This window comes from Prunus dulcis, chromosome 1 (genome assembly GCF_902201215.1).
Source record: "Prunus dulcis chromosome 1, ALMONDv2, whole genome shotgun sequence".
Taxonomy (NCBI): domain Eukaryota; kingdom Viridiplantae; phylum Streptophyta; class Magnoliopsida; order Rosales; family Rosaceae; genus Prunus; species Prunus dulcis.
In genome coordinates this window covers 43,626,408-43,650,228 of record NC_047650.1, presented here as the reverse complement: position 1 = coordinate 43,650,228, position 23,821 = coordinate 43,626,408, and the positions used below count along the sequence as shown (strand labels likewise).

Sequence of the window (23,821 nt, the reverse complement as noted above, 5' to 3'; positions counted from 1 at the left end):
TGCAATGGTCAAATTAAAACAAATTGGGAAAAAGAAAGATCACCAACGAAAATGTTTTCATTCTCAGCTGGCAATTATTTATAAGAACATCTCGATGCATACAATGTTAAGCAAATATTGTCCCACCCAATTAAGTTCAATGACTTATAAGTTGTGAGCAATACTTGAATCCTAGGCCAAGTCCTAGGCGGCCCTCCGAAATTGATTTATGTTTTGGAGAAAAAAGAGAGAGATGGATAAAGAGAGGAAGAGGTGGTAATGATACAAGAAAATAGGGGTGAGTATGGTTTGAATTGGATCGGTTTCACTCCAAAATCAGGTTTTAACAAATTATAATATAATGGTTTGATTCAGTTTGATTTTAATAAAAATTACGGGGGGAATTGAACCAAACTAGACCAATTTAAAATGGTTTGGATCTAAGCCTTGCTTTTGTTTTGTTTTGTTTTTTGCATTTTTTCAACTTTGTTAAACCAATTACAACAAAACAAAATTCATAATATGCTACATATTTTTTCTTTTTCTAGCATATAAAACCATCCTAAAATTCAACATGCTATAAAGCTTCAAAGTTCAATAAACTGATATAGTCACAATTCAAATATTAATAGCTTAAAAGTTCAATCAAACTTCAAATTCAACATCTTTATCTAGTTATCATCCAACGAGAGTACTACACATGTAAAAGTTTAAAATATATATATACAAGTAAACGGTCCAATTTAGTTTAGCCCAATTTACAAAAGCTCAAAATTTAACCAAACAAAGCCATTCAAATGTTAAATTATTTGACTTTTTTTGTTGGTCAAAATAAACCAAATTAGTCATTACGGTTCGGATCATCTGGTTTAGTCAATTTGACAGGTTACTAGTCTATATAGCTCCAAAATATTACTCAAAATAGTAGCAGAGGGCGAGCTGTCATTTGGATAAGGATAAAACGCTAATCATTTCATAAGTTCATAAAACACTATTATTTGACTAAAAAATTAAAAATTAAAAATTAAAAACACTAATCACTCATTTGAGCCAATTTCATAATGTAATCTCATAGGTAGAATGATTTATTTTAAAAGTTATCTTTCAAATATCATTCTTGCAAAAAAAATTACTAATTCAAAAGTCAATCAGTCATTTGATTATCATCGTGACTATTGTTATTGGTTATTGGGTCTATTTATTTATTATTTGAGATTAGAAAGACGAAAGAAAACCTAAAAACAAAATGTATGGGCCAAATTTTAGACCCAGCCCAGGAGGAAACAATTCGGACACAAGGAGAGTCCACTGGTTGAGTCTCCTTTCTACTTGCGTTTTTCTAATCTTATGATTCGAAGTGTTTAGGTTCCTTCTCTTCTCTCCTCTCCAATTCAATCTTTGTTTCCTTCTTCCTGCTTTTGCAAAAATCGCTCGGAATCAATAAACTATCTCTGAGAATTATAGAAGATAAACAAACCAAAAAATAAAAAAACATGGAAGGAGAAGGAGGAGAAGAGCTAAGCATAGAAGAACTGGCCTCCAATCTTTCAACATACAAAGATCAGCTTCACCAGGTCCCCACTCTACTTTGTTCTTCTTCTTCTTCGTTAATTTATTTGTTCTTGTTCTTATTGCCATTTAATTTTCAACGTTACAATCGATATGTTATGATTAGGGTTTAGTTGAATTCTAACTAGGGTTTTTGCACTCACTGTGTACCTGAAAGAAACCCTTTTCTCAAAATAGATATTTTAAAATTTAGTTAGTATGCGTGCGGTTGATGATTTCAGCAACATAGTCAATGCGCCGTGGTGATCTTCTACCTCGGAAATTGAGATTCCTGTAATTGATAGAACCCTAAATGTAGAAGAAGGAAGGAAAAACTCAGAAAAGGAAACTAAGTAAAGTAAAGGAAAAAGACTAAATTCATTTCATTCCTGCCTATCAAAGAAGCCTAACCTATTCAAACAGTTGTAAAGGGCAAACTTAGTCGACCCAAGTGGAGGTCCACCAGGTTCTTAGCCCATTAATATATATGTTCGTAATCCCAGCAGTAATGTACATATACGTATGTGTATGGGGCTATTTGGCTCTGAGGTGGCCATATCCCTTTTTAAACCTAGTAGACTTTGCTTATTTCCTATTTAAGTTACTAAATTATACTGGAAAATATGTTCTGCTTGTTTGATGATTTTAAGTTGTGGGAAAAACATTTATTACTCATGTGGCGAGGTTCTGCCTTTGCCGCTTAACCTCGTGTAAGAAGGTTTATGTCCTTTCTTGGGAAGGTGAGTCAATGATTTGGCAAGTCAGCTTTTAAGTATTTAATAGACATGAGATTAGCTTATACACTAAACTCATGTCTTCAAGTCCTATCCTTGAGAAAGCAAAATTATGAATTTTGTCTGTCATAGGGAGAGTTAGGAGTGGTAAAAATTACTTTGCAAGAATCTTGATTTGAAAACTACCAAATTGGATGGTCTATTTTAAATTGAAATACTGAAATTTAAAATAAAAAGCTTTGAAGAATGACTATCTTATAATTTCAAAATTTGCTGATACATAAGACGGTTTTGTAATATATAAGCAAAAGTATATGAAGCCTTACGGGCCAATGAACTTATTGTTCATCTGGACAAAAAGTGTAGGACACAAACTCAATACCTCCTCTTTACTCCATATATAGACATATGTATTATTGTACTTTGATTCTTTTAGTGTTGTGTTTTACATCAAGGGCAAGCTTGGAGTTTATAAACAGTAGTCTGGGCTTTTAGTTGTTTTCCTCTGCCCAGTGGTCAGATTCTTACTAGGATGATTAAATGGAGAGTTGAGGTATTTGATGATGTCCATGCCACCTCTGTGCATAATTCTTGTTTGGAGATTTTCCTAAGTGAATGACTCTCTGGAGAAAATATTCTTATACTGGAAACTTGGATCCGGTTTTATTATATATTAAGACTACAATAATTAGATCATTTCAGTTTGGTTGCATTGTGTTGTTCTTGTATGTCCCTTATATACTGTAGGTTGCATGGTAAATCGTTCTATGTATTCTCTTGTAAATTTTATTTTATTATTATTATTTTTTTTTGGTAATGACTTTTCCCATCCTTTGGATCAGGTAAAGGAGCTTTTAGCTGATGATCCTGTAAACTCTGAGTATGCTGACATGGAAAGAGAGCTCAATGAGGTATTTTTTGTTTATATTTTATATTCTGTTTGTAGATATTGCTTGTACATTTTATCAAATAATTTGGCCCATTCCTACATTTGTGGCACACTGATTTATTTGAGTTTGTAGTGTATAGGTCTCTATTTTAGTGTTTCTTTGTGGAAACAGAGTAAACATCTTCTCTGGCCCTTAGGGATGACAACCAAGTACAGTTACTATTATATGGATGTCTAGGTTTTCAATGCAATTATCATTCTTCTTTTATTTCTTCCTCCTTTCTTTTGAAGGAATCAACATGTTGCTCAAACTAGCAACATCAATTAACTGCTATGGCACCTGTGGAGGTTTGTTTTCATAACAGGGTTGAATAAGGTGAGGATGGTTTTTATGTTAAATAAAGTTCATACACTCCAGAAATTGGAACTCTGGAGAATTAGAGGGGAAAAAAAAAGATCCTTAGAGCTTCATCAAGATGCATGTCACTTCTATCTTGGTTCCTTTGCAGGTCTGCTATTTGTGGTGATGGTCAGCTTTCACTTTCTCTTTCACCTGATTTCAGATTTTCACACTGACATTCTATGTTTGCATTCTGACAATAGTTTGCTGTTTGTGATGATAACAAATATTTGTACATATTGTGTTCAAATTTAGGCTTGGGCTAAATCTATGTTACTGCAGGTAATTGCTCTGACAGAAGAACTACTTGCAACTGCAAAGCAAAATCAGAGTTCTGGAATAGATTTTGGGACAAGTGATAGTGCATCTCCTAGTTTACCCCAGACTCAGAGGAATGAAAATGTAAATTGGCATCCTCACATAAGTTTGTTTCTTATTTTTGTGTTTTTTTGTGTGTGACATTTGTTAGGTTTATGGGGAAAATATGCTTTATGTTTTGATAAAGTTACGCCCACAATTTTTTTATGTGGTATGTGGTAGTGTGTGAAATGTGCCTTTGTTGTGGCTAGGGCATGATTTACATGTGAAGAGTTTTGTTTCTCATAGGGTTCTGGTCCAGGATTCTGTATAAAAACTTCTGCAGAATTCAAAATCATAATTGGTTCAGAATTTGAATTTTGTTCCAACATTTATTGAGCCTTAGTGACTACTTTAAATATGGTAATGCATGGTATTAACCTGATATTACTGTTAGTGCAGCTTCCTAGTGTTTAGTGCTTTTTTTGGTCTTTTCCTTTTGTATTTCCCCTTTTCTTTTGAATTTTTCCGTTGACCGAAAAAAGCTGATATTACTGTTATGAATGTCTCTGATGTTGAATCTCTCTCTTGTCCTGTTGTGGTCACGTTGCGTTCTTTTTTCATCTAGGATTCAGGGAGCATTTCGGACTATCATGACAAGTTTCCTCCTGGTACAAAAGTTCAAGCTGTTTGGAGTGAAGATGGGGAGTGGTATGCGATAATAAACAGAGATCTGAATTTCAATAAATTTATGTTTACAAGTTTCTACATTTTCTTTACCTTTTCTTTTCTTTTTGTCTGTGCTTGATTAGTTGAATGTTCAGGTATGATGCTACAATCGAGTCTCTCACTCCAAATGGGTATTTTGTTACTTATGAGGGCTGGGGGAATAGAGAAGAGGTATGATGTCTCAGATAACTTGAATAATTATGCTTTTAATTCAATAAGTCATCCTTCTATCTCCTGGTCATGTTATAAATCTTGCTTCCAAATTTTGATATACATATATCAGTCGGGAAATTCTTGTTCCAAAAGTTATCCACGAGTACTTCGTTTGGAATGAGAACAATTATTGTGTGTTGTGTGAGAGGGAGAAGTGGGAGGGGTAAACTCGGAGGAAACTGAAACCCAGGATAATGACCAAAAGTGTATTGTGTCCCACAAATAGGCAAGTGCCTATTTTGCATTTTTAATTTTTTAATTTTATTGTATACTATGTATGAACCATATTGTACATGTATATTTTTTTTCACCCAATACAGATGCACAACCCATCATTTAACTCTGCCACCATGGAGTTATCAGGATTAAGATTTTGTATTTGTTTGTAGTGGATTATTGCAAAATATTTGTGATTGTGCATCACTCTAACCTTCATTGATGTGGGCAGTGGACCACCTTTTGGCCACTGATTTGTGGCCAATTTCTTGACCATGCATTAATAATTTCTTCGTGGAGAATTTTCAAGTGAGGATGTTTGCTTTTAAAATAGAATGTTAGCACCTCCCTAGGCCTACCTCACAATTCAGTTTGATTATCACAACTGTCTACATTTTATGTCATCTTTAGGGGTCATTCTTGTGAAAAAAAAAAAAAAGAACGAGAGAAAGGCCAGATTAGAAACTGTTTGGTCATATAAGCTGTACAGACAAACACAGTTTTTCAAATGAAAATGAAATGGTAATGTTGCTGACAAATGGCTGAATGATTGTTATTTGGCTGATTTTTTTGTAATGCTTAAGGAGAGGCTTAAAAATGGACAGTTATCATTGAAAGTGGGCTGGAAATAGGATGTTCAGATTTTTCTTAAATGCAAACATCCTCACTTGAAGCTTCACGTGTCTTCCCATTGAAAGGAAATGAATGTCGTCTTGGTTGAAGACTCTTGCAATTTGAAGTGCAAACATTAAAAGTTTAGAAGATGAAGTATTTGAAAATAAGAATAGATGCATTGACACAGAGGGAAAAACATAAGAATCTGGGTTCAACCATTCAAATGCCACAAACTTAGAGGGAATGTTAGATACCCATGAATGGATGCAACTAGCAGTTGTGTGCTACTTTGGTTTTCGGGTATATAGAACAACTTTTTGTAGTTTTCCTATGGTTGAATTGTTAGGTGGTTGTCTTTAAATTCTGGTTTTAGGATATGCGTTACATAGAATTTTTATTTATTGAAAATATATTAGTCCTATGCCTTAAGTGGATATTGTATTTCCATAGAATTTTTCTCTGATTGATATAAATTAAATGTCAAGTAAGAAATGAGTGAGTTGTAATGATTAAATTATTGTATTTCCATATTGAACGCCATCTCACCTATTGTTCAATATTTGTAATGATGACTTTGAAGTGACAACATAGTCTTTTTCCTATTCTAGACTTAAAACTTAATGTGCAAGTTAGCAATTCCTTTTTTATATTGCATATTTTCAACATTTTATTCTTCTTCTTTTTTTACATGTGTTTTGGTTCATCTATTTTTCTGTTTAAATGTAATTGTGGTATGCCACTGGTAATTTTTAACCCAGGTGGATCCAGCCAATGTAAGGCCAATTCAAGAAGGGGCTGTCAATGCATTGCTGGAAGCTGAAAGGGTTGCTGAGGCCACAAAACAAGCAATTAAAAGGAAGATTGCACAAGCTGCATCTATTGACTTCCAATCACGAAGCTTACCAGCAAAACTTCGCATAGAACCTGATGATCCTGAGGATGTGGTATTTTATCTATCTTTATCTATTTTATCATTCTTTGTCCTGTCCCAAAATTGTGCGTGTGGTAGAAGATTCACAAGACAAAAATGTTTGTCCTAAATTTAGTCTTCAATGACTCATTTTTATCAGTGTTATGGATCCTAATCAAGTATTGTAGTTTGTCACGTTGTTCAAAGTAGGTAAAACATAATAGCAGCAATGGCTTAAATATAAAACTGATTTTTGTAGCAATGGTAATAGTCAAATGATAAGTGTAATACTCTGTGAATGCTGTTAATTCTGAAAGAGTGAATGAAGTTTGTAATAAGAATAATTTGCATGACCTAAATTCAGTGCTTTCTGAAATAAACTGACAGTTTTTATAAGTATATTTTTTAGTAAATATAGAACTTAATTAATAAAGTATATTTATTTTATTATTCAGTCAAGATTACATAAAGTTGGTTTACTTTAGAGATTTGGTTGTTTGGTAGAATAAGCGATCCAACTTGTTGGAACGTGCTTGGTAGCAATCATAATTGTTTTATAGTCTTCTATTTTTGTTTTTTACCCCACTAGTTATGGTTCAATGTTTTTACATTGCGCTCTAAGGACTAGTTTTTTGGGGACTGATTCTTGCCAACTTCAAAATCTACAGAAAGCTACCAAACGAAAAAAGATACATTCTTTTAAGTCGAAGATGAGGATGGAGCAACTAGAAGTTACGCAAAATAAACGTCAAAATGCTTGGCAACAGTTCCAAACAACCAAAGGCAAGACTAAGAAGGTATGTTTGCTTGACATTTTTGAATTTCTGTGTGCTTGCACTTTTGCTTTGATTGGTCTTTTTCAAGGGACAACAATATTGGCCAGTTTAATTTGTTTACACACATTACTAGTTCGGCAGCATTTTCTTCTTTTGGAGTGGTTGTCTAAAACAGTGTTTTCAAAGGTGATGGTGAGGCGGCCATGAAGTGCCATAAGTTTACCTCATCACAGAGGCATTAGAGAGTAGACAAATCTCACTGCTATCTCTTGGTTTTAAACTTCTCTCCCATTAATGAAACTCTGCGTTATACTTGGTCAGGTTTCAAAGAAAAATAAAAGTTAGCGTTTTCTTTAATTTCTTAGCTGGACACTTCCCAGCCTAGTTCTATTTTGGTATCTATCCAAACTAGCTGTACAAGCTCTAGAATTAGAAAGTTGTATGATGATCATTATGATAGTACATAACAAGAAGTTGCAGGAGAGGAAAAAAGTGTAAATAAAAAACGGTTTGAAGGTTGATTATTATGCTTAATCACAGTTAAACTTTGTTTTTTTTTTTTTTTAATGGAGTTGCAATCTGAGGTCATGATTTGTTATTGTACTAGGAACTTCATACTTTGCTTGTGACCATTTGATTTTTTTGCTTGTCTTAGTTTATGTTTAAAATAAACAGAGCAATTCAAGCGTGGGGTTCCTTTTTCGGAACAAGGCCCATTGATTTTGAACATTCTACCATCACCAATTGTAACTACAAAGAAACAGAAAAAATAAATGCACCTATTAAAAAGGGACTTCTACCTCACGGTGGACAATTTTCAACCTAGCTTCTTCTAAGAATTGATTTGGTATTTACACGGCCTTGTCTGTTCTTACTGCTGATTCACATATCATCCCAGCTAGAGCCGTAACTTGTTACATTAATTTTCAGATTGGTTTCTTTTCTGGACGCAAGCGAGAGAGCATCTTCAAGTCTCCTGACGATCCTTTCGGGAAGGTTGGGGTGACTGGGAGTGGGAAGGGCTTGACAGACTTTCAGAAGAGGGAAAAGCACTTGCATCTCAAAGGCGGAACAGCTGAGAATGATGATGAGGCTCCTTAGCTCCATGTTGTCTCCATAGAAGGGAAAAAAGAAAAAGAAAATATCTTGTTGCTCTCTGTACACCTGGTCAAGATGTTCAGTTTGAACTTGTTAACTGAAAATGCATGGTAGGAATTGGGTATTTGAAACTGTATTTATTGTTCTTACCCTCGTTGTTAGTATTTTGCTATAATAGCCCCTTTCCTGGAACCTTTCGAGTTGTATTGTGTTATGCATTTTTCGGTCTTGAAATGAAGCAATGGTTGGTTTGAGTTTCAGATGAGAAGAGGCGAGCAAAGCAGAGAAGGATCTCGTTAATAAGAGAACATTTGATATAGAAAAGAGCAGTTAGCACTTTTTGAGCATTACGAAGCTGGTTTGCTTCATTTGATTTGGCAGACTGAAACATGGAATGGAATAGAACCTGTTTTATAATCATAGCACCACCTCAGCAATGTTACAACATATACTTTAAACCCCATTGGCCGACCCTTAATTTCAAAAGTTTTTATTCACCTAAACAAATATTGGCCAAACAAAAAAGGTACTCGGAATACATAATTTTTAAATAAAGAAGGCTTAATTTCTCTATGGTCAAGTATGACACGGAATCCGGGAACTCCAAAATGACCTATCTTACTCTATTGATTGGTGTTTTGTGTTTCATTGTATGAAGTGTGCCAAAAAAGAAATTTAATTTAACCAATCTTTTTTTTAATACATGCTATAGTCTAAACTACTGAGAAGGGATTTTTCACAGATACAGTGTTATTAGGGTTCGAACTTGAGACTGCTAGTTGAGTCCAGCACAGCAAATTGAGCCCTGGCAAGCCTTGCGTCCCACCAGCCTGGGAAAGCCCACGGGCAGATCTTGCCTGGGCTTCAGCCCGAAGGCGTTGACGGCACCACTAACAGGCCCCAAAGGGAATATGCCATGTGGCGCTTCCTGGACGCTCCGATGCAATTTTTTCTAAAAATCCAGCAGCCTTGATTTTTTTTGGCTAAAAAAATTCGAAAAAAATACCAAAAAATTCTGGATTTTTTCCCTATAAATACCTAACAATTTTATTCACTTTCCACACCAAATCTTCATACAAACTCATCTCCTTCCAATATTTTTCACTTTCCACACCAAAATTTTTACTACAAAATTTCATTTGTGCAAAAATACAAATGGCCTCTTCCATCGAAACCGGAGGGTCATGGACAAATGTTCGAAGATGTCAAAATCTTGGCAACGAGGTAAAAAAAAATTAATTTCCGTTTTATTCAATTTCATGTCTTTATATATATATATATATGTCTTGCATTTCCAATTTCATTTTTTTAATAGATTAGTCAAGGCAAAACAAAAAAGAGGAAAACCATTGCACATGGCTCCTCAAGTGAACAATGCCCGCAGTCAGTTCTAGTGGTGCGTTCCTTGTCTGAAATAATGACACTATTACGTCCTCCGAAGGAAAATACTCCCCCATGTTGTGATCCGGTGGAACTGCCTCCGCCAATGATTGAGTCATTCTTATACTCCATTGTGTCGGACTATGAGGATCGAGAATATTTCAATTGTATGATGAGTGAGATGTGAATTTTATAATAAATATGGACACGTGGCAACCGAAATTTTATCCGAAAAATGTTATATGAAATTTTAAGTGAGAATTTTATAATAAATAGTGATGCTTGACAACCGAGAATATTATTCAAAAAGCTTATCAAAATTAATGATTTAAGTATTAAAAAAAATAGAAAATAAACTAAAATGAATAGTATTTGTCATTGCCCTTGTCTTTTGGGAGGTGCTCTTATATTTAGCCCATTTTCTATTGAATTAGACCAAATTAATATAACTACAAAAATTAAGATGTGAAAAATATATCCATAGCCCTTCTCCCCATAGCATCGCGATTAAGCCTTTTTTCCTAGGTATATCTTTATACGGTAACTTTAAAATTTTGGATATATTATTGCAAAATCATATATAGTGACCGCCCAGGCCAACTCTGAGCCAAACATTCCTTGAGGGCAATTGAACTTCATTCCATTGATTCAATCAAAGGTTTTCTTTTGATTGAATACCCAGATATGAAATGTAATGAATGGTATGTTAAAGAGGACTACGCTGGATCCACAAAGCTTTAATCCTGGTTCAGCCATTGGTTGGACTATTCTGTGGCGGCAAAAGCTCTGTCTCTCCGTCGAACGAAATGCTCAGGTACTTCCCGCGCAGGTCCTTCCATGTGTCCCGAACCCTCAACTGGAAGCTCCGGGATGAGTACAAGCTGACCCGGCCCGAATTACAAGACCGGATTTCCAATCTCCTCGTCCTCCAACGGTATGATGCTCTTGACAAGCTGAAGCTGTCCTTTGAGTTCTCCGACCAACTCCTCAACACCATCCTCCGAAAACTGAAGCTAAACCCGGTAGCCTGCTTAAGCTTTTTCAAATTGGCTTCAAAGCAGCAAAAATATAGGCCCAACCTCAAGTCTTATTGTATAATTGTTCATATATTGTCCAGAGCTCGAATGTACGATCAAACCAGAGCGTACTTGAACGAATTGGTCGGCCTCTGCAACAATAATTATTCAGCCTCTGTGGTCTGGGATGAGCTTGTTAGGGTTTATAGGGAATTTACGTTTTCACCCACTGTTTTCGATATGATTCTCAAGGTGTTTGCTGAGAAGGGCATGACCAAGTATGCACTGCATGTGTTTGACAATATGGGTAAGTGCGGTCGATCTCCGAGTTTAAGGTCTTGTAATTCTTTGTTGAGTAATTTGGTCAGAAACGGCCAAAGTCACACTGCATTGCTTGTTTATGAGCAGATAATTAGGTTCGGGATGGTTCCTGATGTCTATACCTGTTCAATAATGGTAACCGCGTATTGTAAGGAGGGGAGGCTGAGTAGAGCGCTGGAATTCGTCAAAGAAATGGAAAGTTGGGGTTGTGAATTAAATGTAGTGACTTACAATAGTTTGATTGATGGGTATGTTAGTTTGGGAGATGTTAAAGGCGCCCAATTGGTGTTGGGGTTGATGTCTGAAAGGGGAATTATGAGAAATGTGGTGAGTTATACACTATTGATTAAGGGTTACTGCAAGCAGTGTAAGATGGAGGAAGCGGAGAAGGTGCTTCGGGGTATGAAGGTGGAGGAGTCTGGGGTTGTGGATGAGCGTGCTTATGGTGTGTTGTTAGATGGGTATTGTAAAGCTTGCAGAATGGATGATGCTATTAGGATTCAGGATGAGATGTTGAGCACAGGCTTAAACATGAATATTTTCCTTTGCAACTCCTTGATCAATGGGCACTGTAAGGTTGGTCAAGTTCGTGACGCGGAGGGAGTGTTGTTGCGGATGAGATATTGGAACTTAAAGCCCGATTCTTATAGTTATAATACCCTGATGGATGGGTACTGTCGGAAAGGTCAGACAAGTGAGGCATTGAAGCTTTTCCATGATATGCTTCAGGAAGGAATCAATCACACTGTTGTAACTTACAATACGCTTCTCAAGGGTTTATGTCAATCAGGTGCTTTTGATGATGCTTTGCATCTTTGGCATCTGATGTTGAAAAGAGGGTTGGCTCCTAACGAGGTTAGCTATTGTTCTATGCTTGGTGGGTTTGTCAAGAAGGACGATCTCGACGGGGCTATAACTGTATTTAAAGAAATTTTAGCAAAAGGTTTTACCAAAAGCAGGGTTGCTTTCAATACAATGATTACTGGGTTATGCAAGATGGGTAAATTGGTGGAAGCGGAGGAGATTTTCGATAAGATGAAGGAGCTAGGATGTTTGCCTGATGAGATGACTTATAGAACCCTGAGTAATGGGTATTGTAAAGTTGGGAATGTTGAAGAAGCTTTCAAAGTTAAAAGTTTGATGGAAAGGCAAGCGATAGGTCCTTCCATTGAAATGTACAATTCTCTCATCAATGGTGCCTTTATGTCCAGGAAATTAAGTAAAGTGATGGATCTTCTTGCTGAGATGCAGACAAGGGGACTATCCCCTAATATTGTTACATATGGATCCCTTATAACTGGTTGGTGCAATGAAGGGATGCTGGGTAAAGCTTTTAGTTCATATTGTGAGATGATTGACAAAGGGTTTATCACCAATTTAATTATTTGCAGCAAAGTTGTCGGCACTCTGTATAGGCTTGGCAGGATTGATGAAGCAAATATTCTATTGAAGAAGCTAGTGGATTTTGATCTTTTTTCAGATTGTCTATCTTCTTCGAAGCTTTTCAAAGTTGGCAATAGACATCAAGAAATTCAGAAAATTTCAGATTCTCTTGATGAAAGTGCTAAAAGCTTCTCTCTGCCCAACCATGTTGTATACAATATTGCTATCTTGGGACTCTGCAGATCAGGGAAAGTTGCCAATGCAAGGAAATTTTTATCGAAGTTGTTGATTAGTGGCTTTTCTCCTGACAATTTTACATATTGCACCCTAATTCATGCCACTGCTGCTGCTGGTAATGTGAACGAGGCTTTCAACCTACGAGATGAAATGCTGAAAAGGGATCTTGTTCCTAACATTGCCACATATAATGCTCTTATAAATGGTTTGTCCAAATCAGGAAATTTGGATCGAGCAGAGAGGCTTTTCCGTAAACTTTACCGAAAGGGGTTAGTTCCTAATGCTGTTACCTATAATATATTGATTGATGGATACTGCAGAATTGGCAATACTGTTGAAGGCTTTAAATTTAAAGACAAGATGGTTCAAGAAGGGATTTCCCTCTCTATTATCACTTACTCTACATTGATCAATGGTCTTTATAAGCAAGGAAATATGGAAGAATCTGTGAAGCTTTTGAGTCAAATGATCAAGGTGGGAGTGCAACATAACCTTGTTAATCACATACTCCAGTTTGATTCAAGACATTAAATGTGGGTTGAGGAAAGATATTTAAACTTAAAATTAGATGCATGTTAGGTGATCCTCATCTCTTGTTATTTCTCATCAAAGGATGCGTTTGTTAGAGTCTTCAAATATTCAAGGACTTCCCTGGAACACATCAGATGTCTGAAGCTGTTAGTTGATGCATTCTCAGTGAACAAATTTGTTGGGAGTGAAGGAATGGCCTTTGTTTAGCCCATGGCCTTGTCCTTTGTCATTCAGTTTTGGAGTTCTGACCACCAGTAAGGAGGCTTATTTGCATTTTTTTATGAATTTGCTTGCACTACTAAGAAATGCCTTGAACTTATGGTCACAAGTTTCTACATTTTCTTTACCTTTTCTTTTCTTTTTGTGTGTGCTTGATTAGTTGAATGTTCAGGTATGGTGCTACAATCGAGTCTCTCATTCCAAATGGGTATTTTGTTACTTATGATGACTGGGGGAATAGAGAAGAGGTATGATTCTCAGATACCTTGAATCATTGCGCTTTTAATTCAATAAGTCATCATTTTCTCTTCTTGTCATGTTCATAACGAGGTATTTTTATGAATCTTGCTTCTGAATTTTGATATGCATATATCAGTCAGAAATTTGTGTTCCAAAAATTATTCATGATTACTGGTTTGGAATGGGAACTATTGTTGTGTGTTAGAGAGAGAGAGACCCAAGTCCACGGTAATGACCAAAAGCGTAGTGTATTGTGTTGCACAAATGGACAAGTGCCTATTTTGCTATTTTTTATTGTATACTATGTATGAACCATATTGTACATGGATATTTTATCATCCATTACCCCTCATTGAACTCTGCCACCATCGCAGTATCAGGATTAAGATTTTGTGTTTGTTTGTAGTGGATTATAAAAGTATTTATGCTTGTGCATCACTCTGGCCTTTGTTGATGTGGGCAGTGGACCACCTTTTGGCCACTGCGTTCTGGCCAATTTCTTGACCATGCATCTTTTGCCTCCCTGCTAAGTTGAATCATAGCAATGTTTTTTTCCTTGTGAATTCTCAAGTGAGGATGTTCGCTTTTAAAATAGAACGTAAGCATCCTCCCTAGACCTACCTCACAATGCAGTTTGATGATTGCAACTTTCTACATTTTATATCAATTTTAGGGGTCATTCTTGCCAAAACACACACACACACACACACACACACACAAAGCCAGATCAGAAACTGTTTGGTCATATTAGCTGTACAGACAAACACTGTTTTTCAGATGAAAATGAAATGGTTGCTGATCAAATGGCTAAATAATAATTATTTGGCTGATTTTTATGGATGATGCTTAGAGGAGAAGCTTAAAAATGGACGGTTCTGATCATTGAATGTAGGCTGGAGATAGGTTGTTCAGATTTTCTGAAGTGCAAACATCCTCATTTGAAGCTTCAAGTTTCTTCCCATTGAAAGAAAATAAGCATCATCTTGGTTGAAGACTTTTGCAATTTGAAGTGGAAACTTTAAAAGTTTAGAAAATGAAGTATTTGAAAATAATAATAGATGCACTGACACAGAAAGGCCAAAACATTTGCAGCTGGGTTCCACCATTTCAAATGCTTCAAACTTAGAGGGAATGTTAGATACCCATGAATGGATGAAACTAGCAGCTGTGGGCAACTTTTGTTTTTGGGTAATGGAACAACTGTTTGTAGTTTTCCTATGGTTAATTTGTTATTGTCTTTAAATTCTGGTTTTAGGATATTTGTTACATAGATTTTTTATTTATTGATAATATATTAATCCTTTGCCTCAAGTGCATATTGTATTCCATATATGGAATGAATTTTTCTGTGATTGATATAAATTAAATTTCAAGTAACAAATGAGTGATTTGTTACTTGCTTCTTGAACGTTGACTCACCTATTATTCAATATTTGTAATGATCACTTTGAAATGGCAACATAGTCTTTTTCCTATTCTAGACTTAAAAGTTAGGGCTTACTATGTAGATTATATCATTGAGCTGATGTTCGGTGTTTTGACGTATATTCTATTTTCCAAATTTCTGGTGAAATTAAATTGGATTTGATTGGGCTAATATAGATTAACACGTTGTGGTGGCATGCTAATACTGTTAGAAAATGGTTCCTTAAGATGCATATTTCAATGTTTATGACTTTACCATCCTTTCTCTTCCACCTTGCAGGGTCCAAACCCCCTTTCGTGTAAGAAGAAAAAGAATCAGAAAAACCCAGATCATTCAGTACAAGGTGAGCTTGCAAATTTTGTTACTACTGGCTAGTCATAATAGAGGAGGCAATAATTCGAAGTCTCACTATTCCGTAAAAAAATCGCATGCCTTTAATTATTAGTACATGTGGCCCATGATGAAACTGATTGATCTCGCACATTAGTTTATGAAGCTCTAAACTACAATCTGGAATCACCTGGAAATTCAATTTAAATTTGAGCAAGGATAGAAACATTTTCTGATCTTTTGGATAAGGGATAAGACATTATCACTTTTTCTTGCTTTTTGTGTCATTTGAGATTCTGAAGTTTCATGCAGGAAAGGATGGAGATACTACTTTGAGGAGTCGTAAGAAGCGGAATAGGTCACGGAAAGGCAAAAGGCTAAAAGTTTTGAAATTTGACCAATTAAGGTTGAATGAGCACGCTGTACTTCAGTCATCATTCTTGTCCAATTTTAATTGAAATAGCCCAATCAAATCCTAGCGAAGTACTTACTATAACACCTGCAGACATCGTGAGCAACTCAGGCCAATGCAACCACTGAAGAATGCAGCCTCTATGACAGAGGTGTAAGCAGGGCAAGCGAGTAACTGGTTGATCATCACGATCAGAGTTAATAAAAGTTCCCCATAGAAATAACACATGACAACTTGTCTTCTCTTTCTCTAGCTTCCAAGCCTCACTGTCTCCAGACTATGGACGTTTGCTTTGCTTCATTAATAGACTTCATATATAGGCCCACGAAGCCCATTAATTTAATCTTATTAATGGTTACATACTTTTAAAAAACATTTATTTACGATTAGGGTTTAGTTGAATTCTAACTAGGGTTTTTCTTACCATTATAGAAATTATGATATAATTGGCTTGTTTAGGTTTAAACACTCACTGTGTACCTGAAATAAACCCCTCTCTCAAAATAAAGAAAGGGAGAGATTTTTATATTTTAGTTTTTATGCGCGCGGTTGATGATTTCACTGTATGGATACGGCAACATAGTCAATGGGCCGTGGTGATCTTCTGCCTCAGAAATTGAGATCCCTGAAATTGCAAAATAACTTACATGTAATGGGGATATTATTGTTTTGCTTTTCCTGATCAATAATACAATGACACGTAAAAAAGCCTGTATTATTGACACGTGGAAAAGTTATTGGTTGAGAGTAGCAAAAAGTTCTATTCCCATTACATAAGAGTTTCTCTCTTGAAATTGATAGAAAAAGGAAAGAAAACACAGAAAAGAAAACAAACTAAAGGAAAAAAACTCAATTCATTTCATTCAAGTCCTATCCTTGGGAAGGCAAGTAAATGATTATGGCAAATCGGCTTTTAAGAGCATCTTCAAAGGGAATGTCAAATGCAAAATATTAAATTTGAATTTGAAGCATGTGGCAATTTGACAATTTAGAACAACTTTAACTCCACCCGAAATGTCAAATATTATATTAATTTATTATATTTAGCAAATGGGGCCCATATGATGCATAAAGTTTTTAAAGAGAATAAATGATAATGGGGTCCATGACTAAAAAAAATATTAAAATAGTATTTGACATCAAGCTTTTTGATATGTTATTTTTGACGTATCTCTTCCAACATTTAAATCCATGTAGGATTTGACTATTCAGTTGGAGCAACTTTAACCTTCAATTTTTTCTATTTCATGTCCATGTGGCAATTTAACATATTGGTTGGAGATGCTCTAAGTATTGAATAGACATGAGATTGGCTAATATACTAAACTCATATCTTCAAGTCCTATCCTTGAGAAAGAAAAATTATGAATTTTGTCTGTCATACGGAGAGTTAGTAGTGGTAAAAATTACTTTGCAAGAATCTTGATTTGAAAACTGCCAAATTGGATAGTCTATTTTAAATTGAAATAATGAGATTTAGAATAAAAAGCTTTGACAAACAACTATCTTATAATGTAAAATTTTGCCGATACATAAAACAATTTTGTAATATATAATTAAAAGTATATGAAGCCTTACGAGCAATGAACTTATTGTTCCTCTGGATAAAAATTGTAGGACACAAACTCAATACCTCTTCTCTTTACTGCTAAAATATGAGAGAATGTTGTTTGTGAGAATATTCTGTGTATTCCTCTCATTATAGGAGGTCATATTTATAATACAACGGAGCCTTAGTGGCCAAGTAAAATAATAAATTCATATTTCTATTTAGAGTAAAACAGGAATCATTGGTGTGCAAAGAAAGTTAATTAGTCCACAAGTCACGCTAGCACTCTCCCTCAAATTAGTGCATAAATGTCGCCGATTCCCAACTTGTCTAGTGAATTGTGAACGCTCTACTAGCAACTGCCTTTGTCAAGATACTTGCTAACTGATCTTTGGATTTTATAAAAGGAAATTGAATCTCTCTAGCCTCGAGCTTCTATGTGATGAAATATCCATCCACCTCAACATGTTTGGTATGATCATGTTGAACTAGATTACGTGCAATAGTTATGTCCGCCTTATTATCACAAAAAGATTCATCACTGATGTAGGTCCATACCCAAGTTGAGTAAGCAACTTCTTTAACCAAAGGAGTTCACAAATTCCTTTAGTCATACCTCTAAACTTAGCTTCGACACTGGATAAGGCTACCCACTTATGTTTCTTGCTCCTCTATGTAGCCAAATTACCTCCCATGAATGTGAAGTAACCGAATGTGGATCTCATATCTGTCACACTTCCTGCCCAACTGCATCTGTATAGCCATCAAACTCAGTGGCCAAATTGTCTTGCAACTAAGATATTTCTTGTTCGTCATACCCAGTAATATCATGTGATCAACATATATTATTAAAGTGGTTATTTGAGTTACTCTGCTTGAAACCATTCCTCTTCATTGGTATGGTGAACCGTCGGGGCCATTATTTCAATCCATACAAGTTAAGCAAGGATTGTGATACTTCCCTATTTCATATGGATTGAATTTAACTTAATCTACCATAATGTAAATCGGACTACTTGAATGTTTCTTGATGGGTAAGACACTAGGGTTGATTGCATATAAATAGAAGTCCCTTTCCTCTTAGTTATAACACACACTCATACATAAATCTCACCCCATCTAGGAAAAGAGTTAGAGATAGCTGCATGAGGAGAAGAAGATCTTTTATAACCATGTCAGATCAAGGTTAGTATTAGGGTTAGAAAAGCATGAAAGTTCTTACAACAATGTCCTTGATGAACAAAGCCCCTTGCGCTACAGCTCACCCTGCTGGTTAGGGGTTTCCAAAGAATATTGGTAAGTATCCAGAGACAATTTTTGGGTGTAAACAGAGTTACTAAAAAATAATAATGAGAAGAATATAACGAAAAAGATTTGTGTGGCTGCTGCACGTGCACCCCATTATCCTCTCTTATAATGTCTGGTCTTTAAAGAGAACACAGTGAAAGTGGAGTGATGAGTGATGAGTGATGATGGATATATAATGTAGTTAGTGGTGTAAGCTATTATATAGATATATGAGATATATGAGATATGCAGATATCCATGAGCGAATGAGTTTTCTTCCTTCCATGAAATTATGAATAAGTCGTCGTCCTTGTTTCTTTTCTGGTTGGGGTTGGGGTTGGCGACATGCTAACGTTTTGGCCAACATATGAATATGTAGCATTTCCGAATGGTCTCTTAAATTACAATCCACAAGCATATAGCAAGGGGGCCCCTATATTACATTTACATACATGTAAATAGCGCACCAACATCAAAACATGTTTGGGACATGTCCCTTTGTAGAAAGGTATAATGGTTGACTAACAACATCAAAATGGGAACAAACTTCTCTGTTAGTTTACTTTTTAATTGATTACATCTCTCTCTCTCTTACTTTTTTTCTTTTTGACTTTTTTCTTTTTAGGCTTATTCATCATGATGTCCCATATGCTGCATGCATCACATCATGGTAGTTAGATTTTCTCTAAAGGACCCTCCCTCCCTCCTCCTCCCTCCTTCTCCCACCTCCCCCCCCCCCCCCCCCGCCCCCCCTCCTTCTTAATTTCAAGTAACATATCATCACTAGCCCACCACTTGCGTATTCCCTTTATGACATTCAAAGAATCAAAGGATAAGGCACGATGATCCTCCTTTTGTTATCAACTCATCATCAAATTCCTTCCTTGCAAACAAAATGTATTATGTATATTAATTGCATCTTGTTAAAGACAAATTCCCATACATGTTTGGACCAACTGATATCAAATTAAGGACTTGCAAGCTAGTCCTCTAAAGTTCATCCTTTTTTATTTTTCCCCGGACCATCTTATTATTTAGTTTCTTTTTAAAGAGAAGTTCTATATGCTTTCCAATACATCTTCGACTTTAGTTTCTTTTTTAAGAAAGTTGTATATACGTGCTATTAATTTAATAAGAAAATAAACTAACGTATATATTTATTTGAGGAATCCCTCAACTGTAGTGCTATATAAAACTTCAGTTTCCGAAACTATAGGGGTGCCCTTATGCATGGCATGTTTCTGTATATACGCATATTAGAAAAAGGCAGGCACATATGAGAGCCTCATTCGAGCCCTATTTTTTATTGCCTTCATTCATAGTTACATATATATATTATTAAATTACAAGATGACCTACCCCTATATAAAATGAAGTGTAACGTTACATAGATTACTTATTATAACTTTATGGTATATTATTATCATCCAATCTATAATGGTTATAATCCTCCATGGGAGTCTCATTCCCGGGCGCACTTGATCCTGATGAAGATGGGTTATGAGAGTACCAATTAGACCAAAACAGATAGTTGAGGAAGTTGAGGAAGCTAAGGCCTGCCAACAACCAATAGAAAAGGTCTAATCTGTCCTTGTTGAGATTATTGTCACCAAGCCAACCACCACCACCTGAAGAGCTTGATGAGGAGGTGATGTTGTTCACCAGAGACACCAGGAGGGAGCTTAGATAAAACCCAAATGAATATGAGCAATAAGTCACTGCAGTTAAAAATGCTTGCATCCCTTTCAAGGATTGCTTGTAAAAGAACTCAATAAGACCTACAGCTGTGAACATTTCTGATAATCCAAAGATCAAGAACTGTGGGGTGATCCAAAAAATGGACAAGATTTTGTTTGAATTCACTGCTGCATCTCTTCTCTTCTCCTCCATGATGGCAGCTGCAATCATTGAAAAGGTTGCCAAAAAGAGCCCAAATCCTATCCTCTTTAATGGGGAGATTCCTGAATCATGACCGGTGAATTTTCGAGCGAAAGGGACAAAGAAAGTATCGTAGAGAGGGACGACGACGATGAGCATGATGTAAGGGATGGATTGGAGTGAGGCTGGAGGGATATGGAAAGATTTGGTGAGTTTGGTGTCCATCATACTTCCTTGTTGGACGGAGAAAGTTTGAAGCTGAGCCAAAATGGTATTGAAAACTATGGTGGAAGCAAAAATTGGGATAACAGAAAGCAGTATTTTCACTTGCTTCACTTGAGTGACGGTGCACAATCTCCATGGGCTTTCCTTTGTGTTAGTGCCATCTTGCATTTTAATGCAGGCTTTGTCCAAGAACCTGTTATATAATTAATTTGGAATATTAATCATCATGATATCACCAAAATAAAATTTTAAAATAGTAATAAAAAAACTGGGAAAGGAATCGGTGGAAATTCGATTTCTCTTATTATATTTATTTTATTGGTTTTCAACATATAAAGATGTGAATACAAAATTCAGAAGAAATGCACGATGCATGGGATTATAGAAAGAAAGATAAAAATGTTATTAATTATATATTTACCTGAACTTTTCAGTGTGAAGAAAACTGCCAGCGTCAGTAGAGAAAGTGGTTGTGTCATTTGGCACATTGTTTTGGCTTCCATGAAGCAACTGTGGATTGGGTGGACAAACCTGCTTTCTCTTTAGTGTTGCAGCCACAAAAACCTGAAAAGGAAAATAACAAAAGAGATTTGTTACATGCATGTACACAATCTCATATTCGACAAACCCACATGTATCATGTAAACTAGTCTTTTTAAACATCATAAGCAAACAAAATTGCATACCTATAGATGCGTATCAAACAGTATAACCGATTATGTATAACTTTAATGCTCCACAAGTATCATATATAATACGATAGCAATTGGTTGGTACTGAATATCAATCTACAGTGTACTTCTATACTGAAGATATCGAGTATAAGGTTGTATCGATTGATACGTGGTATCAAATAATATTCTTTACCCTACGTGATATAGAAATCTTTTTAAAAAAAATACTAAGAATTAATTAATTATTAATTGAAGAGGTTAATATTTGAAAAGGTATATAGGTATAATTGAGAAAATGAATTATTACTTGAGCAATGGGGGTGAAAATGCTTCCTTGAGGGGGCTTGTTCCTGTAATATAAGGTTCCAGAAACCAAGCTTATCAATCCCATTGCCATGGCAGCTGCTGAGACTCCAAAGCCAACATCCATGCCAGAATGAGTTTGGACCCAAACAAGAAGGGTCAGGGCAACGAGTTCACCCATAGAGAAGGCAAAATAGGCAGCATTGAAGTAGGTGGAGAGTTTCTTGGACTGCTTGGGGATTTCTGGGTTGAACTGGTCAGCCCCATGAGCAATCATGTTGGGCTTCACACATCCACTCCCTAATGCCACCAAGTAAAGTGCTACAAAGAAGATTAATGACTTGAAGCCTTTTGCTTCTATACACTCTTCTCCATTATCAGCAGCAGCTATGTTATTGCATGGGGGTGGCTTCAGCTGGGGAAGATGAGCTTGGACTGAGAGTAATATGAAACCCTGTTCACAACACATATCATTGAAACAATTAATTAATTGCGTCTGCATTTATCATAAAATTCATCAATCAAACCCAATAAATTAATTAATCTTTCAACACTTGGGTTATGAAATTAAATTTATCACCAAATTCGAACACATTTCATTTAATAACTGAAGGGTGTTTGTTCATATGCTCATATGCACAAAAACAATTTTCTTGCTTGAATAGAGACAAAATTAAAAGTGGTGGGAGAGAAAGGAAAAAAAAAAGAGGGTGAAATGATGTGAGGGAAAGGTGGCTGGCTGAGCTCTCACCGAAAGTTCGACAAAGCCAAAGATAAGCATGGTCCAGAAACTCCCAAGATAAGAATCAGAGAGGTAGCCACCAACAAGGGCCAAGAGAAAGACAGTTCCAATAAAGTTTGTCACTATGTTGGCGGATTTTGATAGAGAAAAGTGCATCTCATTTATCACGTATGTTATGAGGTTGTTCCCAACTGCTGCAATTCCCATTATCTCAAATGATTGAAGTCCTGAAAACGAAAATAATAATATCATAAACAAACAAATATAGTACCAACTTACTAAACGGGAAAAAAAGTAAAAAAACTAGCTCCATAGGTTTGCTTAATTTAAAGGAGCTTAATAACAAGAGTAATTAAGTACTTAATGCGTACTTAAGAAATACAAAACTAATCCCTTTTGAAGGGTATCAACTTAACCAAGAAACCCAGTTGAGTTGTGTATGTATGGGTATGTATGAAGAGAACATGCTTTGCTTATGATACTTATCTCACAAAATATATATTTATATGTAGAAATTGAACAAACAAAAGTACTAAAAGAGAAAACAGCAAAGACAAAGTAAGAAGAAGAAGAGGATACCAAGAACAAATGCAGCAGCTCTCATCCCACCATGCTTGGTAGGATTGGAAGGTCTGCCTCTCCAATCAAGAGTGATGTCTTCTTTGCCCATTTCAGATGTGTTCATGGCCTCACCTTTGTGATTCTGGAGCTGCCTCCTTTGTTCCATTTCCATATAATTATGCTATAGCCTGCTTCTCTAGCTAATTCCGCTGTCCTTGTATAGTCTCCGTTGGCTATGTCTTTCGCCAAACAAGCAACGACGGAGGGAGGGACTTGTGAAGGGAGGGAGGAAGAGAGGGACTTGTGAAGGGAGGCCTAGGTTGTTCCCTTGCGTTGCTCAAGCTACTTCTGAATATATGGCAAGTAGTTGCTCTAAATTTATAAGCCATGCTCCTTGGAAATATTAATCCACACGCACTATAACCACGTGGATAACACTTCCACCAGGAAATCCATTAATGTGTTCTCTTTGCAGTCCAAACTTCCAACTTATTCAAGCAATAAAATGATTATTAAACCATCTATATCAACACCAAATGTCAGAGTCCTAATATTTTTATTTTTATTTTTATTTTTATTTTTGGCTTATGACTTTTTTTTTCCACAGTGCTTCTACAGGGTCAAAAAAGGTTTTCAAATAGCCAAAAACACGTTCAACTATTTATGGGTAATGTGCTTCTTTTAGAAGCACTTACAAGTTTTT

General features: G+C 35.8%; 3 protein-coding genes across 4 annotated transcripts; 2 read left to right on the top strand and 1 right to left on the bottom strand.

The window, feature by feature from the left end:
- Positions 1 to 1,291: 1,291 nt before the first annotated feature.
- LOC117634310 (survival of motor neuron-related-splicing factor 30) lies at positions 1,292 to 8,821 on the top strand. The gene is made up of 8 exons (XM_034368364.1): positions 1,292 to 1,553; positions 3,104 to 3,172; positions 3,833 to 3,952; positions 4,476 to 4,558; positions 4,672 to 4,747; positions 6,379 to 6,564; positions 7,199 to 7,327; positions 8,237 to 8,821. Exons 1-8 carry the CDS (start codon positions 1,473 to 1,475, stop codon positions 8,405 to 8,407), a joined length of 915 nt encoding a protein of 304 aa, XP_034224255.1. The 5' UTR covers positions 1,292 to 1,472; the 3' UTR covers positions 8,408 to 8,821.
- Positions 8,822 to 10,270: 1,449 nt separating this feature from the next.
- Positions 10,271 to 16,432, top strand: LOC117614414 (putative pentatricopeptide repeat-containing protein At1g19290). 2 transcript variants are annotated; one of them, XM_034343215.1, is made up of 4 exons: positions 10,271 to 13,526; positions 13,664 to 13,739; positions 15,437 to 15,500; positions 15,800 to 16,432. In XM_034343215.1, exon 1 carries the CDS (start codon positions 10,591 to 10,593, stop codon positions 13,270 to 13,272), a length of 2,682 nt encoding a protein of 893 aa, XP_034199106.1. In that variant the 5' UTR covers positions 10,271 to 10,590; the 3' UTR covers positions 13,273 to 13,526; positions 13,664 to 13,739; positions 15,437 to 15,500; positions 15,800 to 16,432. The 2 variants fall into 2 exon arrangements, with proteins under 2 accessions (XP_034199106.1, XP_034199107.1); XM_034343216.1 differs by having other exon boundaries at positions 13,652 to 13,739.
- A 3,619-nt stretch (positions 16,433 to 20,051) lies between these two features.
- LOC117614759 (protein NRT1/ PTR FAMILY 4.3-like) lies at positions 20,052 to 23,468 on the bottom strand. The gene is made up of 5 exons (XM_034343659.1): positions 23,137 to 23,468; positions 22,567 to 22,784; positions 21,820 to 22,269; positions 21,260 to 21,402; positions 20,052 to 21,031 (listed from the first exon to the last, which is right to left on the bottom strand). Exons 1-5 carry the CDS (start codon positions 23,288 to 23,290, stop codon positions 20,143 to 20,145), a joined length of 1,854 nt encoding a protein of 617 aa, XP_034199550.1. The 5' UTR covers positions 23,291 to 23,468; the 3' UTR covers positions 20,052 to 20,142.
- Between the last annotated feature and the right edge of the window lie 353 nt (positions 23,469 to 23,821).

Bases quoted from the DNA above. Each gene is read 5' to 3' on its own strand.
- LOC117634310 (XM_034368364.1), top strand. From the start codon at position 1,473: ATGGAAGGAGAAGGAGGAGAAGAGCTAAGCATAGAAGAACTGGCCTCC. The intron at 3,173-3,832 runs GTATTTTTTGTT...ATGTTACTGCAG, and splicing joins TGGAAAGAGAGCTCAATGAG to GTAATTGCTCTGACAGAAGA. The intron at 4,559-4,671 runs GTATGCGATAAT...TTGAATGTTCAG, and splicing joins TGGAGTGAAGATGGGGAGTG to GTATGATGCTACAATCGAGT.
- LOC117614414 (XM_034343215.1), top strand. From the start codon at position 10,591: ATGCTCAGGTACTTCCCGCGCAGGTCCTTCCATGTGTCCCGAACCCTC.
- LOC117614759 (XM_034343659.1), bottom strand. From the start codon at position 23,290: ATGGAAATGGAACAAAGGAGGCAGCTCCAGAATCACAAAGGTGAGGCC. The intron at 21,403-21,819 runs GTAATAATTCAT...TTTCCTTTTCAG, and splicing joins TTTTCACCCCCATTGCTCAA to GTTTTTGTGGCTGCAACACT. The intron at 21,032-21,259 runs GTAAATATATAA...ATTATATAACAG, and splicing joins CTTCACACTGAAAAGTTCAG to GTTCTTGGACAAAGCCTGCA.